The following is a 16,175-nucleotide window of genomic DNA, read 5'->3' as shown; positions in this document are numbered from 1 at the left end:
AACAAAAAGTCAGAAATGGAGAGGCACAGAGATCTGAGAAGGCTGTGGTTTTATTTGCCATCTTTGTTCTGATGAAGCCGAAACTCACAAATAGTCTTTTAGAGGGGCTTGAAGCCAGGCTTGTCAACAGTCATAGAGCTTTACAACATAGAAACAGACCCTTTGGTCCAACCAGTCCATGCTGACCAAAGTCCCAAACTAAACTAGTCCCACCTGACTGCTCCTGGCTCCTATCCCTCTGAACATTTCAATTCACGTACTTACCCAAATGTCTTTTAAACACTGTAACTGTACCTACATCTGCCACTTCCTCTGGAAGTTCATTCCACACGCAAACCACTCTCTGTGTAATAAAGTTACTCCCTGTGTCCTTTTTAAATCTTTCTTATCTCACCTTAAAGATACACTCCCTAGTGTTGGGGGCATAGGAAAAAGACACCTATCATTTAGCTTAGCTACGCTCCTTGTGATTTTAAAAACCTCTATAAGGTCATCCTTTAACCTCATACGTTCCACCTGCCCCTGTAACTAAAAACTTCCATTCTTAACAATGTCCTGATAAATCTTTTCTGAACCCTTTCCAGCTTGAAAATATCTTGCCTATAACAGGGCCCCAGAACTGGACACAGTATTCCAGAAGAGGCCTCATCAACATCTTATAATACCTAAACATGGCTTCTCAATTTGTATGCTCAATTGTCTGAGCAATGAGGCAAGCATGCTAAATGCTTTCTTAACCACCCCTGTCTACAAGTATTGCAAACTTCAAAGAATTTTGAACCTGAGCCCCTAGGTCTTCATGTTCTACAACACCAGCTACAGCCCTACTTTTAATTGTATAAGTTCTATCCTCACTTGTTTAACCAAAATGCAATACCTTTCATTTATCCAAGTTAAACTGCACCTGTCATTCCTTAGACCATTGATCCAATCGATCAAGATCTCTCTGTAATCTTAGATAACCTTTGGCACTGTCCTCAAAATAAAGTTGGCAAGATTGTACAAATTGAGTTCCCATTTGTGGCCGGTCAGCCAGTTGTAAATATATCCAATCACCTTCCAACTAGCATTTTTGGAGTAACATTATAAGTTCATCATTTGTGAGTTGGCTGCATAAAACATCTTGTTTGTTCAAGTAGCTTTCCACAGGGAAACAGAAAAAATTGGAGCAGGAGTAGGTAACTCAGCCCTTCAAACTTGCGCCACCATTCAATATGATAATGGTCGATCATTCTGCTCAGTACTCTGCTTTCCCACTCTACCATTTGATCCTTTTAGCCCTAACTATAGCTATCTCCTTCTTGAGAACATTCAATGTTTTGGCTTCAACCACTTTCTGTGGCGGGGAATTCCACAGGCTCATCACTCTCTGGATGAAGAAATTTCTCCTCATCTCAATCCTATATGGCCTTCTCCACATCTTTGGACTGTGGCCCCAAAATGGATTGATCATTACATTTCCCTATTGAACACATGTTTCTTGCTCTTGTTTATGCATCTTTTAAATACATTTCCTCTCTGATCTGATCCAATTGCCACAGCTTCCCTTGGAGCAGCCTCTACGCAGAGACATTAACGTTTTGGACCAAGAGTTACCATTTCTCAGTCTCAAGTTGTCAAATCCTGTTTGCAAAGGCATAATAACCTTGCACTGTCTATTGATGAGAAGACAAAACCATCTAACTAAGATTAGTTCTAGAATTGGATGCACTCCAATCCATGCTCTGGAATCTAAAAAGGTCAGAAGTCACATGACACCAGGGTATAGTCCAACAGGTTTATTTGAAATCACAAGCTTTCTGAGTGTGGCTCCTTTGTCAGGTGAAGTGATTGCAAATAAACCTGTTGGACTATAACCTGACTTCTGACCTTGTCCACCTCACTCCAACAGCTGCACCTCCACATCATAGAATCTGAAACACATAGATGGTTGAATTCAGGAGTGAACGCACACCCAATCTTGAATTTATACCATCCAGTAGAGAAAGCAATGTTCTTGAATCTAGCACAAAGTAACCACAGAATCCCACAATCCATCAGCCATTTGGGATTATTTCCATTTGTAATGAGGTGATACACTGCTACTTTGTGCATCTGCTTTCTGCTGTAGAAATTCCTCAATATTTACCTTCATTGACGTCAATAGAAATGAAAAACAGGTGATTTTAATAATGAACAGCCCCCTCATAATACCAGGTGTATGACACAGCGAGGAATTGAAAACCCACCCATAATAATCAGTTTGCTATAACTTGTAAACAAAATTATCCAGCACATACGAGAATCATGGATTTCTACAATCTAGCATGTTCAAGAATCACAATTCCCAAACTCTCTACAAGACCATTGAAATTTTCATTATGGAAGGACAGCATTTGGCTCTTAGTGACCATGCTAGATCTTTGTTGTGAAATGAATTTCAACTTTTCTCTGTCTCCTCATAGTCCTGTGTCTTCTGCTGATCACATGTAACAACTTTTCATGCATACATACAGAAACTTATACAATACAACCAGGTTCACAACAAACACACAGATCCAGACTCTGTATTTTCAGATATCAGGATTACAGGAACCTGTTCAAAATTACTCTAATAGCAAGAGATGGTGCATAATCATCTCAGGTTTCCACACAGTAAAAATGTTTACTTAATACTAGGTTCAGCATTCTTCCACTTAAAAGAAACAGAATTCTCTCAGGACTCCTGAAAAATATGGGGTAAATGTTTGAGATAAGCTGAATATACACTAGTTCATTTCCAACATTGAACAGTTAGGCTTTTGAGAGCTCCAAAGCTTTTCACAGTGGATTCTGGGTTTACTAAGGGTGTGCTTTCACATTCATGCATCTACCCCCTAATAAATTCACTGCCACAAAAGGATCATGCTGCTGTCATCCAGAACAGATTTAATTTAATGGACTGTGGTAACATTCCTCTGCAAACTGAGGCTCCATGGTTGTTTTCCATTCTGACAAAGTGCCTCAAAATCTATAACTAACAGTTTCAAATGCAACAAGAACTCAAATATCTCAAAATGGTATGGTTGGTGAAAATGCACAACACAAGGTCTGCAGATACAGTGTGGTCAAGGTTCACCTTGGATGATAATGGAAAATGAACTGTATTACAATAACCAGAGTGTCTAATGCAGCATATTGTCCAAAGTTACTTCACGGGAGCTATTAAGGAATAAATGCTCGTATTGAGAAACAGAATGAAAGATTAGGACAGGTGGTCAAATCTTGGTTAAAAAGATTGACTTTTAGAAGTGCCCTAAAGGTGGAATGAGAGGTAGAGAGAGGGAGAATTTGAAGAAAGTTCAAAGCTTAGGGCCCAAGCATCTGAAGACAAATAGAGGCAAAGAAAACTGAAGATGCTCAAGGGGACAATTTAGAGGAATTTCCAAGGAATGGCAAGTTGGAGCAGGGTCAACATACAAGGGAGGCCCAACTTCTGATTCACTGGGAGCAAAATGCAAAATGTTCACATCTGAAAATAAGGCAGGAGCAGCTGAGTTAACAGTGCCAGACTTATAGTCTCCACATTTTCAGACAGTAAAAGGGTAAGAGAGAGAGAGAGAGACCTCATAGAAACAAAAGACAACACATGGTATGGTAAGAGGAGAAGAGAAGGCTGTGAGTTCTCAATGAGTTACCAGGCAGAATGCAAGAGGAAGGACAGTCACTGGTTGAAGCACACATCCTGTGGCAATCTAAAAACTCCAGAAGATTTGGCCTACTGAGCATGCGAAGAGAATTTATCAGAATGGACCTTACCACTGTCAGTTCATTAATTCTCTGAAGACAGAAAATGGGATTTGGTGAAATGGGGAGTCATAAACCCATTAGAAGCTGTAAGAATTAGAACTATTTCCTATAAAGACTGCAATTCCATGGAAAGCGTTATGTAATGTACAATATACATACAATGTGATATTACAGACCATGTAAAGGCATTAATGAGCTTTTTTCCTACAGGTTACAACATTGTTTGTGACATCATAATGTTTAGACAATGTTTTCAGTCCATTATTACAGTCAAATTCTTAAAACATGAAATCCTATCATGTAACTCCTTTAGGTCAATCATGAATATCAGCATTTTTTAAAAAGGTGTCAGGCTCCATCAATTGCGGTGAAACTCTTGGCAATGTGCAGCTGCATTGTCTGTGATATATGCTTAAAAATGGCAAGTATTTTAAGAGTAATCCCAAACCCCTAGATCAGCACAAAGCACCCGAGAAGACTGAGAGGAGAGGGTACCTCTTTATGAAACTATCCCTTTGGTGTTGTGGGTGCCTAAAGGCTGATAGGCCCCACTGCAGAATAATACATCCCAACAGTAGTGACTTTGATCACAGTTAACAGCTCTGCCTTCTACATACTATGAAAGTCAGACGGGAAGTAATGCCGGCGGAGGGAGTTGGGGGGGGAAATTCCACAATAAATCCATTGCCTCCATGGTTTAGTTTCCTATTTTGGTACAACATACTGACCGATTTGTGGTGCACTGTGGTATGAGTTTTATCAACTAATAGCCAGGTAAAAGAAACACTCGTCATACACCTACTGCATCATTTAAGAAATGTCTGGACAGGCACATGGATGGGATAGGTGTGAAGGGATATGCACCAAATGCAGGAAAACGGGGCAAGATTAATTGTGAAAACTGGGCTGCATTCACATGTTGAGCCAAAGGACTTGTTTCCAATGCTGTAAACCTATATGACACTATGGCCTGACTTGGTGTAAGTGAACCCTGTTCTGAGAAGGGCACTGTTCAGTGCCAAATAGAAAATCTGGAAAAATGAAAATCATTGTCATTTGCACAAATGTAGATTATTTTAAAAGGAAAGGCATTTTTAAAATGGAAATTATGTGTTACCAGTTTGTTTGAGTTCTTGATCAGGTAGCAGAAAAGGTTGATGAGAGTAATACATTGATGTAGTTTGCATGTGTTCCCAAAAAGTATTTTATAGATTAGCACAGAGTAGGCTTGTCAGCCCAATTAAAGTCCAGGTTATAAAAGGGATAATGGTGGTATGGATATGACAATGGCTAACTGACAGGAAACAGAGATTAGAGATGAATGAGCGTCTTTCAGGCTTGGGGAGATTACTGTGAAGTTCCACAAGGGGTCTGCATCAGGACCACTACTTGGTACATATTCATAATCTAGGCTAGGTTGTAACAACTTGTATTTATATAGCATTTTTAACATCATACAATTTCCCGAGATGCTACACAAGGTGGGAGCCCCTCCTTGCGTGGCTGGCTGCTGTGCGTCCCGAGACAATCCTGTTGGTGGAGGACGCATTGGATTTGTACAACTGAGGAGGGTCCTGGTTGTCAGAAGAGGCAGCTGGAACTGAGCATTGCACGAAGTGCCGTTCAAAGAACCCGCAACAAAAGCAGATTGCAAATGCTCGCTCCCTTTTGAAAATGGGGCAGACGAGCAGCGGAAAATCAGAGCAGGAAGCAGACAGCGGGCTTGAGGCAGTGCACTGTACGTTTCAGAAAGCTGTTCTCCTTTGAGTGACGCTCCTTGGGCACCAACAACAAACTATTCACGTCGCCCTTGTCACAAGGTTTATTCCCCTTAATTTAATTGTCATCGTCTCCGTGAAGGGATAAATTCAATTTCTTTTTTTTCCTTTTTTTCTCCCCCTCAGAGTCAACATCGTCTCCAGCAAATTGCAAAGGGAGAGAGGAAGGGCGAGCAATTTCAGAGCTCGGCGGTTTTAATTACAGTGTTCAAGCATGCAAAATATAGACTGGGGACATACAGTGACATAATGTCACAATGCAAAAAAAATCAAACGGCTGCACTCACAAACTACCAGCAGTCAAAGAGAGATTTTTTTCTTCAAAGCTTACTGTTTAACAAAATAAAAATTACATTTGTTTGTGTATAAAAATTATTCAGGAGCTAATAATGTCACAGACCATCACAGACCACGTGAACTGATAAGAGAACCTGATATAATTACCGAACATGGTAACTTTTCTCTGTGCATGGAACAGAATCGAACACCGCTGGTATCCTCCTGTGAGGAGCCCATGCATTAGCAATCTACAATTAGTCACATTACTGCTGAAGTGTTAGTCAGCGACCTTACAATTATGTATCATTTTGAATATTCCCGCCTTCACCCCCTCCTGCCAGAGTCTTTCTTGCATCACACACTCCCCCCCCCCCAACACCCAGCACAAGCACACCCACACACACCCCACAGAAAAAAAAAACAAAGAAAAACACACAAATGGCAAATGGTCCTGAGGACAAAAAAACGAGTTCCCTGGACGGTGGCAGAAGATCATTGCATCTGATTGCGCCATCAGTCTTATTGTCATTCCCGAATTTGAAAGCAGTTATAAAATCATGAGTGGGGTTGATGCAATTGGGATATGAGGCAAACTTTATCCCCATTAACCACCCTCAACCCCACACGCCACCCCCCGCCCTCACCAAACCCCCATTCCCCAGAAGTGTTGATCTCGTTTTAACATCGCCTCAAGCATTCAGCTTATTCCTATATCTGCCTGGCAACTGGAGCAATTCAATACGAAACAGTACGGGTGCGGGGCGAAGATAGAGACAGAAAAAGGCTGTGCAGTTCTGAGCTCTTTCAAAATATTCCGATCTCCAGGAAAGAAAACAACAACAATAAAAAAAATAACAATAAGGGCCCGTGCCTCAGAAGGTTGCTGTGCAATAATCAGACGGGAGTTGAAACATCTCACTGTATCTCACCAGCAACCTCGCTTTACAATACCTTGTTTTTCTGTCGACATCTTATTGCGGGTGAATACAGATAGTGCTTCCAACGAGAGGTGACCCAGATGTTGTCTATTCGACGGAGAAATAAAAAAAAATTAAACTGCCGCTTTCTCTAAAAAAATCAGCTGTGCCGGGTCTCAGAACAGAAGGGAATTATAATAACAGGGATGGTGAGAGAAGGGGGCGGGAGGAATCACTCTTAAAGCTAAACTGTCTCTCTACTCAGTTAGTCATCCCCTGCAACCCTCTTCTCGGAAAGAGACACATATACTGAGGGGTTAGGAAAAGCCAGTCGGCTGCAGTGTTGTAAAGCCGTAGTATACATTTTCAATCTATTCATCATAATTGAAGAGATGCGGTCAGGGTTCATTTTTGACATTTTTCATTAAGTCGCTTTCCCTCGAGTTACCTCTAAATTTTAACCATACCGGAGAGAATTAAAACAAACAAAAAAGTGAAAGAACTGCGGACGATGTAATTCAGAAACAAAAACAGAAATTGCTGGAAAAGCTCAGCTGGTCTGGCATTTTATTTATTTTGACAGGGCTTGAATATAAAATCAGGGAATGTACTACTCAGGCTTTATAAGGCTCTGGTCAGGCCACATTTGAAGTATTGTGAGCAGTTTTGGACCCCATTTCTCAGGAAGGATGTACTGGCCCTGGAGCAGGTTCAGAGGAGGTTCACGAGAATAGTCCCAGGAATGGAAATATTAGCATACGAGATCATTTGAGGACTGTGGGATATACTCATTGGAGTTTAGAAGGATGGGGGGGCGCTAACTGAAATTTACAGAATGCTGAATAGCCTGGACAAATTGGATGTTGGGAAGATGCTTCCTTTGGTAGGAGAGACTAGGACCCAAGGGCACAGCCTTAGTGTAAAGGGAAGGCCTTTTAGAACAGAGATAAGGAGAAACTTCTTCACCAGAGAGTGGTGAATCTATGGAATTCACTGCCACAGATTGCTGTGGAGCCCAGGCCATTGAGTGCATTTAAGACAGAGATAGATAGGTTCTTGATTATCATGGGGATTAAAGGTTACGGGGACAAAGCAGGAGAATGGGGTTGAGAAACTTATCGGCCATGATTGAATGGTGGACCAGACTTGATGGACTGAATGGCCTAATTTATGCATCTATGTCTTACAATCTTATAGCATCTGTGGAGAGAAAGCAGAGCTAACCTCTTCCAGAACTGGTGGAAGCCAAGGAAAAGTTGTTTTCTTTTACCCAAAAGATGGGGTGGGGAGAGGGGTGGAGGGGAGAGTAAATGAAAGGTGGAGATGGAGCCCAAAGAGAGAGAGAAGGACAGTCAGACAGACAAAGGAGTGGATAATGATCAGCCTGGGAGAGTGAATGGCTGCTAACGGGGACTGATAGTGGCTAACAATGGGTTGTGTGTAATAACAGACCATGTGATTACAAGCTCTGATGTGTCTGATTTGTGTGTGTGTGTGTGTGTGTATGTATGTGTATGTGTGAGATTGTGTGTGTGTGTTTTGCAGGGGGTGGGGGGAGGGGAAGGTGGGTAAGGCGCTCAAACCTTAAAATTTTTGAACTCAATATTGAGTCCAGAAGGTGATAGAGTTCCAAAGCAGAAATTGAGGTGCTGTTCCTCTAGCTTGTGCTGACCTTCACTGGAACACTGCAACAAGCCTGAGACAGAAATGTTGGCCAGGGAACAGGGTGGTGCATTAAAGTGGCAGGCTAATGGAAGCTCAGGGTCTTTTTGGCAGACAGAAAGTAGATATTCCACAAAGTAGTCATCCAATCCTCTATGTTTTTTCTCCCCAATGCAGAGGAGAGAATATTTCGAGCAGTCAATGTAGTAGACTAGATCGTGTGAAGTGCAGGTAAGCACTGTTTCACCTGGAATGCATGTTTGGGCCCTTGGATACTGAGAAAGAAAACAGATAGGTGGTACACTTTCTGCAGTTGCAGGGGAAGACGCCGGGGGGTGTTGGGAGTGAAGGACAAGTGGATCAGGGTGTCCCAAACAGAACAGTCTTTGCGGAAGACTGACACAGGAGAGGTGGGGAATATGTATCTGGTAATGGCATCCCACTCGAGGTGAGGGAATTGGTGGTTCATGATCTTCTGGATGTGGATGCTGGTGGCACAGTAGGTAAGGACAAGGGGAACCCTGTCACTGTTGTCAGAGGGGAGAGGGAGGGGTGAAAGCCAAACTGTGATAGATGGGTCAGGCCAGGTTGAGGGCCCTGTCAACAACAGTGCTGGGAAATCCTTGGTTGAGGAAGAAGGTGGACATTGCAGAAGCACAAGCTGGTAACATCAGAACAGATGCAACAGAGACAGAAGAACTGGGAGAATGGAATAGCGTCTTTACGGGAAGCTGGGTGTGAGAATGTATATTCAAGGTAACTGTGGGAGCCAGTTGACTTGGAGTAGATATTGGTGGCCAGACTGTCTCCAGAAATGGAAATGTGGAAGATTTAAAACAACGATTGGAGTATGCAAGGAAGAAACAATGTGAGATAACAAAGTGTAGTGCTGGATGAACACAGCAGGCCAAGCAGTATCTTAGGAGCACAAAGGCTGAAGTTTTGGGCCTAGACCCTGAAACAATGTGAGCCATGTTAATTGTGACAGACACTTGGCAGCTTGATGGGAGGAGATTACGTCCCATTTATTAAACTTGACATTTAATCTCATTAAGGTAACAGATCTCCATTGTCTAGGCTACATTGATGGTGAATGGTGTCAGGGTCTGAATCCCCCTCTAGCAACATCCTAGGGGCTACCATTGACCAGAAACTTAACTGGGGTCATCACATAAACACAGTGGTTACAAGAACAGGTCAGAAGCTAGGAATACTGCAGCAAGTAACTCACCTCCTGACTCCTCAAAGCCTGTCGACTGTCCACAAGGCACAAGACACAAAGTGTGACAGAATCCTCCCGACTTGCCTGGGAGAGTACAGCTGCAACAACACTCAAGAAACTTAACACCATCCAGCCCACTTGATTGGCACTACATCCACAAACACCAACTCCCTTCACAACGAAAGCAGATACACGGGAACACCACCAACTTCAAGATCACCTCCAAGCCACTTACCAACTTGACTTTGAAATATATTGCTGTTCCTTCACTGTCACTGGGTCAAAATGCTGGAATTCCATCCCTAAGGAAATTGTGGATCTACCGGCAGCACATGGACTTCAACTCATGAAGGCAGCGCAGCACAACCTTCTCAAGGGCAACCAGGGACGGGGAATAAATGCTGGTCCAAGCAGCAATGTCCATGTGCAACAAGTGAATATATGCATTTAAAAGACTTCAATTACTTGTTGTGTGAAGAAGCTTTTTCTCATGTAATCTTTGCTTCCTTTGCACATTGTAATTTACGTTCTCTCACCATTGTTTCTTCTTTAATTTAAATCAGCTTCACCTCCACATTGTCTAGCCCACTCATGATTTTAAAAATATTGATCGGAATTCCACTCAACCTTTCCTTCTCCAGGCAGGACGCACCCAACTTCTTCAATCCACCTTCACCAATTTGCCTTGCACCATCATTCCTGTTAATTGGTCTAGCTTGCTTTCGACCACAGACCTCCCCTTGTGTCATCTCCCCAGCATCTCACTCCCCACAAGCTTCCTCTCACCTCGAAGGCTGTTACATCTCCACCACTTTCAAGTTGGGATCATTTTTTGTGCTGAAAGTTTAAATTCGTTTCTCTCCCTGCAGAGATTTCCTCACCTGCTGGTCATTCTTTTTTTGTTTTTCAGCTACTGAGCTACTCCATGTCCAGATCTCACTGCAATTTTTTTTTGCTGCATGTCTTTCATTCCATCCAATACTAGCTGCAATCAAAAACAGAAATTATTGGAAAATCTCAGCACCTCTGGCAACATCTGTGGAGAGAAATCAGAGTAAATGGGTCCTGAAGAAGAGTCACCAGAACTGAAACATTAACTCTGACTTTTCTCCACAGATGCTGCCAGACCTGCTGAGATTTCCCTGCAGTTTCAGTGTTGGTTTCAGATTGCCAACATCTGTAGTTCTTTTGGTTTTTGATTAGTTGCAATTATTTTGTGTCTAAATACCTTCTTCAATTGTCTTGGAAGAAGATTGTGAAGGGCTGGCTGTCAATTGCATCACCCTGAATTTTAATGAAGAGATTCAATCTAACGCTGATTTGTATGGTGCACATTGGAAGCCAATAGGAAATGTTGATGTGAGGTATATACAAAGGAGTGACTTGTAAATCAGAGTGACTCTGTACATAGTGAAACAGAGGCCTCTATGACAGCTTATAAAACAAGATGCAACATGCATAATACATCCAGCACTGTGGGATACTAACAACGCCACAATTACATGATGCAATTGAAATTAACTTGGCTTATTTAAAAGGAAGAGCTTTTAGCTGCCAAGCAAGGGTACATGTGTGTGTGCAGAGTGGAGTGGTTAGGCTCTGAAAAGTGACATAGTGTTGAAAAAACTGAGGTCGGAGGTTAGGACTGACCAATTGGTTTACCTGCTTTCTCTGAGCAGGACACGCCTGAGCAATTTTCCGTATTGTCAGGGAGATGCCAGTGTTGTGGATGGACTGGAACAGCTTGGCCAGGGAGCAGTAACTTCTGGACCACAAGTCTCCAATACTGTTGCCTGAATATTGTCAGGGCCCATAGCCTTTGCAGCATCCAGCGCCTCCAACCATTTCTTGATATTGTGTGGGAGTGAAATGAGTTGGCTGAAGACTCGAAGCTGTGATGCTGGGGGCCATTGGAAAGGCAAAGATGGATCATCCACTCGGCACTTCTGGCTGAAGATTACTGCGAATGCTTCATCCTTACCTTTTACTGTGATGTGCTGGGGATCCCTGTTGTTGAGAGTGGGGAATGTTGTGGCACCTTGTTAATTGTTCAGCACCGTTCAAGACTGATAGTGGCAGACCCGCCGAGTTTAGATCTGATCTCTTACCCCTGTGAGCACGTGGCTCTGTCGATCTCTTGCTGCCTCTAATGGTTGGAGTACAGGTACCACCTGATTTGTGGACAATCCTGCCAATGGAAAGCCATCACAGGAACATGTGAGTGAGGAACTAGAGAAGACCATTCAGCACCTCAAGCCTACTCTGCCACTGAATAGGGTCATGGCTGTCCTGGTTGTGGTGTCATCTTCACTGCTCCACTCCCCGATACCCTTCATTCCTTTGTCAATCACCTTGTCTATCCACCTTGGGCCTTCCCTCCTCTTTAAATACAGCCTCAACACACACTCCCACATTTGTGACAGTGTGACAGACCCACTCATCCTCCCAGCCTGAGGAAAGTATACAGCTATTTCTGTCACGCACAGCCTCCAGCCTGACCTCTGGGGGAAGATCAATCGGGGAGGAGGGTTGCAAATGTCTCCCCTGACATTTCCCTGCTATTTCATGGTTTTCACAGGCCTTCATGTGAAAGGTCTCCTGAGTGATTCTGAGATCAGTTTCAGGAATCTCGCCTTCTCAGATGTGTGATCAATATTGATGGCATTGTCTACGATAGACTGTCTTCCTTTTCATGGGGCAATGGCATCAGTTCTGGGACAGGAGGGATCGATACCGCTGGGATGGACTCCATCTAAACAGAATTGTGTCCAGTGTTCTGGTGAAAAGGATAAACAGCATGGTTAATAGGACTTTAAACTAGTATGTAGGGAGAAAGGGAGAGGCGAACATAGAGGGAGAATAACAATTAATGGAAGGCAAAGCAGCAGGTTAGCAGGTGACGAGGAAGCTTCAACTCCATTGAAAATTTGGAAAAATGTTAAAGAGAAGAAGAACTCAAGAGCTGTTAGTAATAGAAGTAATTGGACCCAAAAAGAAGGTGCAAAAACTGGCATAAGGACACTTTATCTGAATGCTCGGAGCATTTGAAACAAGGTGGATGGGTTGACGGTGCAAATCTTGGTAAATGGGTATGATTTAGTGGCCATTACAGAGACCTGTTTGCTGGATGGTCATGACTGGGAGTGAAATATCCAGGCGTATCAAACTGTTCGGAAAGACAGACAGGAAGGTAAGGGAGGTGGTGTTGCTCTGATTTTTAAGGATGATATCAGGGTGGCAGTGAGAGATGGTATAGGTTCTACTGAACAAAACATTGAATCCATTTGGGTGGAAATTAGGAATAGCAGGGAGAAGAAGCCACTGATAGGTGTGGTCTATAGGCCACCAAATAATGACATTGAGGTGGGGCAGGCGATAAACATAGAAATAGCTAATGCATGTAAAAATGGTACAGCAATTATCATGGGGGATTTTAATCTACATGTCGATTGGTCAAACCAGGCAGTCATGGCAGCCTTGAGGAGGGGTTCATAGAATGCATCCACGATAATTTTCTTGAACAATATGTAATGGCACCTACAAGGGAGCAAGCTGTCATAGACCTAGTCCTGTGTAATCAGACAGGAATAATTAATGATCTCACAGTTAGGGATCTTCTTGGAAGGAGCGACCACAGTATGATTGAATTTAAAATACAGATGGAGCGTGAGAAGGTTAAATCCAGTACCTATGTCCTGTGGTTAAACAATGTAGACTATGTAGGAATGAGGAGGAGTTAGCTAAGGTAGAATGGGAGCAAAAACTTTATGGTGGGTCAATTGAGGAACAGTGGGGGACTTTCAAAACAGTTTTTCACAGTGTATCCCAGTGATAAGGAAGGGCTGTAGGAAAAGAGAGACACAGCCATGAATGTCTAAGGAAATAAAGGAAATTATCGGATTGAAAAAAAACATACAAAAAAGCAAAGAGCAGTGGGAAACTAATGGACTGGGAAATCTTTAAAGGCCAGCAGAAAGCCACAAAAAAGTTATAAAGAAAAGTAAGATAGATTATGAGAATAAACTAACTCAGAATATAAAAACAGGCAGCAAAAGTTTGTATAAGTACGTAAATCATAAAAGATGGGCAAAGGTAAACATTGGTCCTTTAGAGGATGAGAAGCCAATTTAACAACTGGGAATGAGGAAATAGCTGAGACATTAAACTGTTATTGTGTGTCCGTCTTCACAGTGGAAGACACAAATAACATGCTGAAAACTAATGGCAAGAAGGTTATAGCAGGCAAGGACCTAGAAACTATCATTATCTCTAAGGAGGCAATGCTGGGCAAGTTAATGGGGCTAAAGGTCTCCTGGCCCTGATGAGATGCATCCGAGGGTACTAAAACAGGTGATGGGGGAAATAGCAAATACACAAGTAATTATTTACCAAAATTCACTGGATTCTGGGGTGGTTCCCACAGATGAAAACAGCCAATGTAATGCCGCTGTTTAAAAAAGGAAGTAGGCAAAAAGCAGGTAACTACAGGCCAGTTAGCTTAACTTCGGTATTGAGGAAAATGCTAGAATCTATCATTAAGGAAGAAATAGCAAGACATCTGGATGTAAATTGTCCCATTGGGAACACCCAGCATGGGTTCATGAAGGGTAGGTCACATTTAACTAATTTGATGGAATTCTTTGAGGACGTTACTTGCATGGTGGACAATGGGGAACATGTGGATGTGGTGTATCAGGATTTCAAGAAGGCATTTGACAAGGCGCCACACCAAAGGCTGCTACATAAGATAAAGTTCCACGGTAATATATTGGCATGTATAGAGGATTGGTTGACCAGTAGAAAGCAAAAAGTCAAGGTAAATGGGTGTTTTTCTGGTTGGCAGTCAGTGGCTAGTGGCCTGCCTCAGAGGCCAGCATTGGAACCGCAATTGTTTACAATTTACAGAGATGATTTGGAGTTGGGTACGAAGAGTGGTGTGTCAAAATTTGCTGATGACACTAAGGTGAGTGGTAGAGCAAAGTATGCAGAAGACACTGAAAGTCTGCAGAGGGGTATAGATAGTCTCAGTGAGTGGGCAAAGGTCTGGCAGATGGAGTAAAATGTTGATAAGTGTGAGATCATCCATTTTGGTAGGAATAACAGGAAAATGGACTATGTTTTAAATGGTAAATATTTGCAGCACGCTGCTGTGTCCATGTGCATGAATCACTAAAAGTAGAATTGCAGGTGTAGCAGGCAATTAAAAAGGCAAATGGAATTTTGTCTGCCATTGCTGGATGAATGGAGTTTAAAAACAGGGAGGCTATGCTGAAGCTGTATAGGGTCCTGGTGAGGCCACACCTGGAGTATTGTGTGCAGTTTTGGTCTCCTTACTTGAGAAGAGATATACTAGTGCTGGAGGGGCTGCAGAGGAGATTCACTCGGTTGATTCCAGAGTTGAAAGGGTTGGATTTTGAGGAGAGAATGAGTAGACTGGGATTATACTCATTGAAATTCAGAAGAATGAGGGGAGATCTTATAGAAACATATAAGATTATGAAGGGAATAAATAAAGGTGGAGGCAGGGAGGTTGTCTCTGCTAGCAGGTGAAACTAGGACTAGAGGGCATCGCCTCCAAATAAAGGGAATGTAGGACTGAGGTCAGGAGGATCTTCTTCACCCAAAGGGTTGTGAATCTGTGGAATTCCCTGCCCAGTGAAGCGGCTGAAGCTACCTCGCTGAATGTTATTAAGGCAAGGCTAGATAAATTTTTGTAAGTAAAGGAATTAAGGGTTATGGTGAGCGGGCGGGTAAGTGGAGCTGAGTCTCAAAAAGATCAGCCATGATCTTATTAAATGGTGGGGCAGGTTCGAGGGGCCAGATGGCCTACTCCTGCTCCTCGTTCTTATGTTCTTATAGTGCTGACACCTCAGAGAAGGATGTGAATGCTGAGGTACGGGACCACTGACTGAGAAGACAGTCTTGTACCTGACCCCACCTACCCCAACCCCACCATGTGCATGGGACTCCTGTCTTAATATTAAACTCAATGTTCCTATTTATTACAGATTAGTTTCCAATAACAGGCACTATTGTTCACACTGCAATTTATAATGTTGTGGTGAAGCTTGTAAAACCCAGCAACAGCACATTCTATTGTAGCTTACAATAGTGGAGCTTATAAATGCAGGTGCAACAGTAAGAAAACAAATGGAAATTACACCAGCAGAAACACAAACACATGCTGAAGGCTGGAAAGTGCAGCTTCAAATATTGCAACTTTAAAATGATATTTAACAAACAGGCACAACAGTGCTCCCTGCAGGTTTTAACTGGAATTTTATCCAATTTATTTATGGGAGATGCATTTTGCTGGTGGGGCCCTCATTTTTTGCCCATTCCTATATGCCCTTGAGAATGTGGTATTGAGCTGCCTTCTTGAACCCCTGCAGTCCACGTGCTGTGGGTTCACCCACAATGTCCCTTAGGGAGGAATTCCAGGATTTTGGCCCAGTGACATCGAAAGATCAGTGGTATATTTCCATATCAAGATGATGAGTGACTTGGAAGGGAATTTACAGTTGGTGGTATTCCCTTTTTTCTGCTGCC

At 42.7% G+C, this 16,175-nt stretch overlaps 1 protein-coding gene across 1 annotated transcript in view; it reads right to left on the bottom strand.

Moving 5' to 3' along the window:
• LOC125446453 (proline-rich transmembrane protein 1) overlaps positions 1-7,039 on the bottom strand; it is a 79,623-nt gene extending 72,584 nt beyond the window's left edge. Inside the window, exon 1 of the mRNA XM_048520050.2 lies at positions 6,777-7,039. Coding sequence (XP_048376007.1) covers positions 6,777-6,795 — 19 coding nt within the window. The 5' untranslated portion in view covers positions 6,796-7,039. The remainder of the gene's footprint in view (positions 1-6,776) is intronic.
• Positions 7,040-16,175: the final 9,136 nt, after the last annotated feature.

This window comes from Stegostoma tigrinum, chromosome 34 (assembly GCF_030684315.1).
Source record: "Stegostoma tigrinum isolate sSteTig4 chromosome 34, sSteTig4.hap1, whole genome shotgun sequence".
In the NCBI taxonomy this organism is placed as follows: Eukaryota; Metazoa; Chordata; class Chondrichthyes; order Orectolobiformes; family Stegostomatidae; genus Stegostoma; species Stegostoma tigrinum.
The sequence above is the reverse complement of the archived record's forward strand: the minus strand, read 5'-3'. Positions and strand labels throughout refer to the sequence as shown.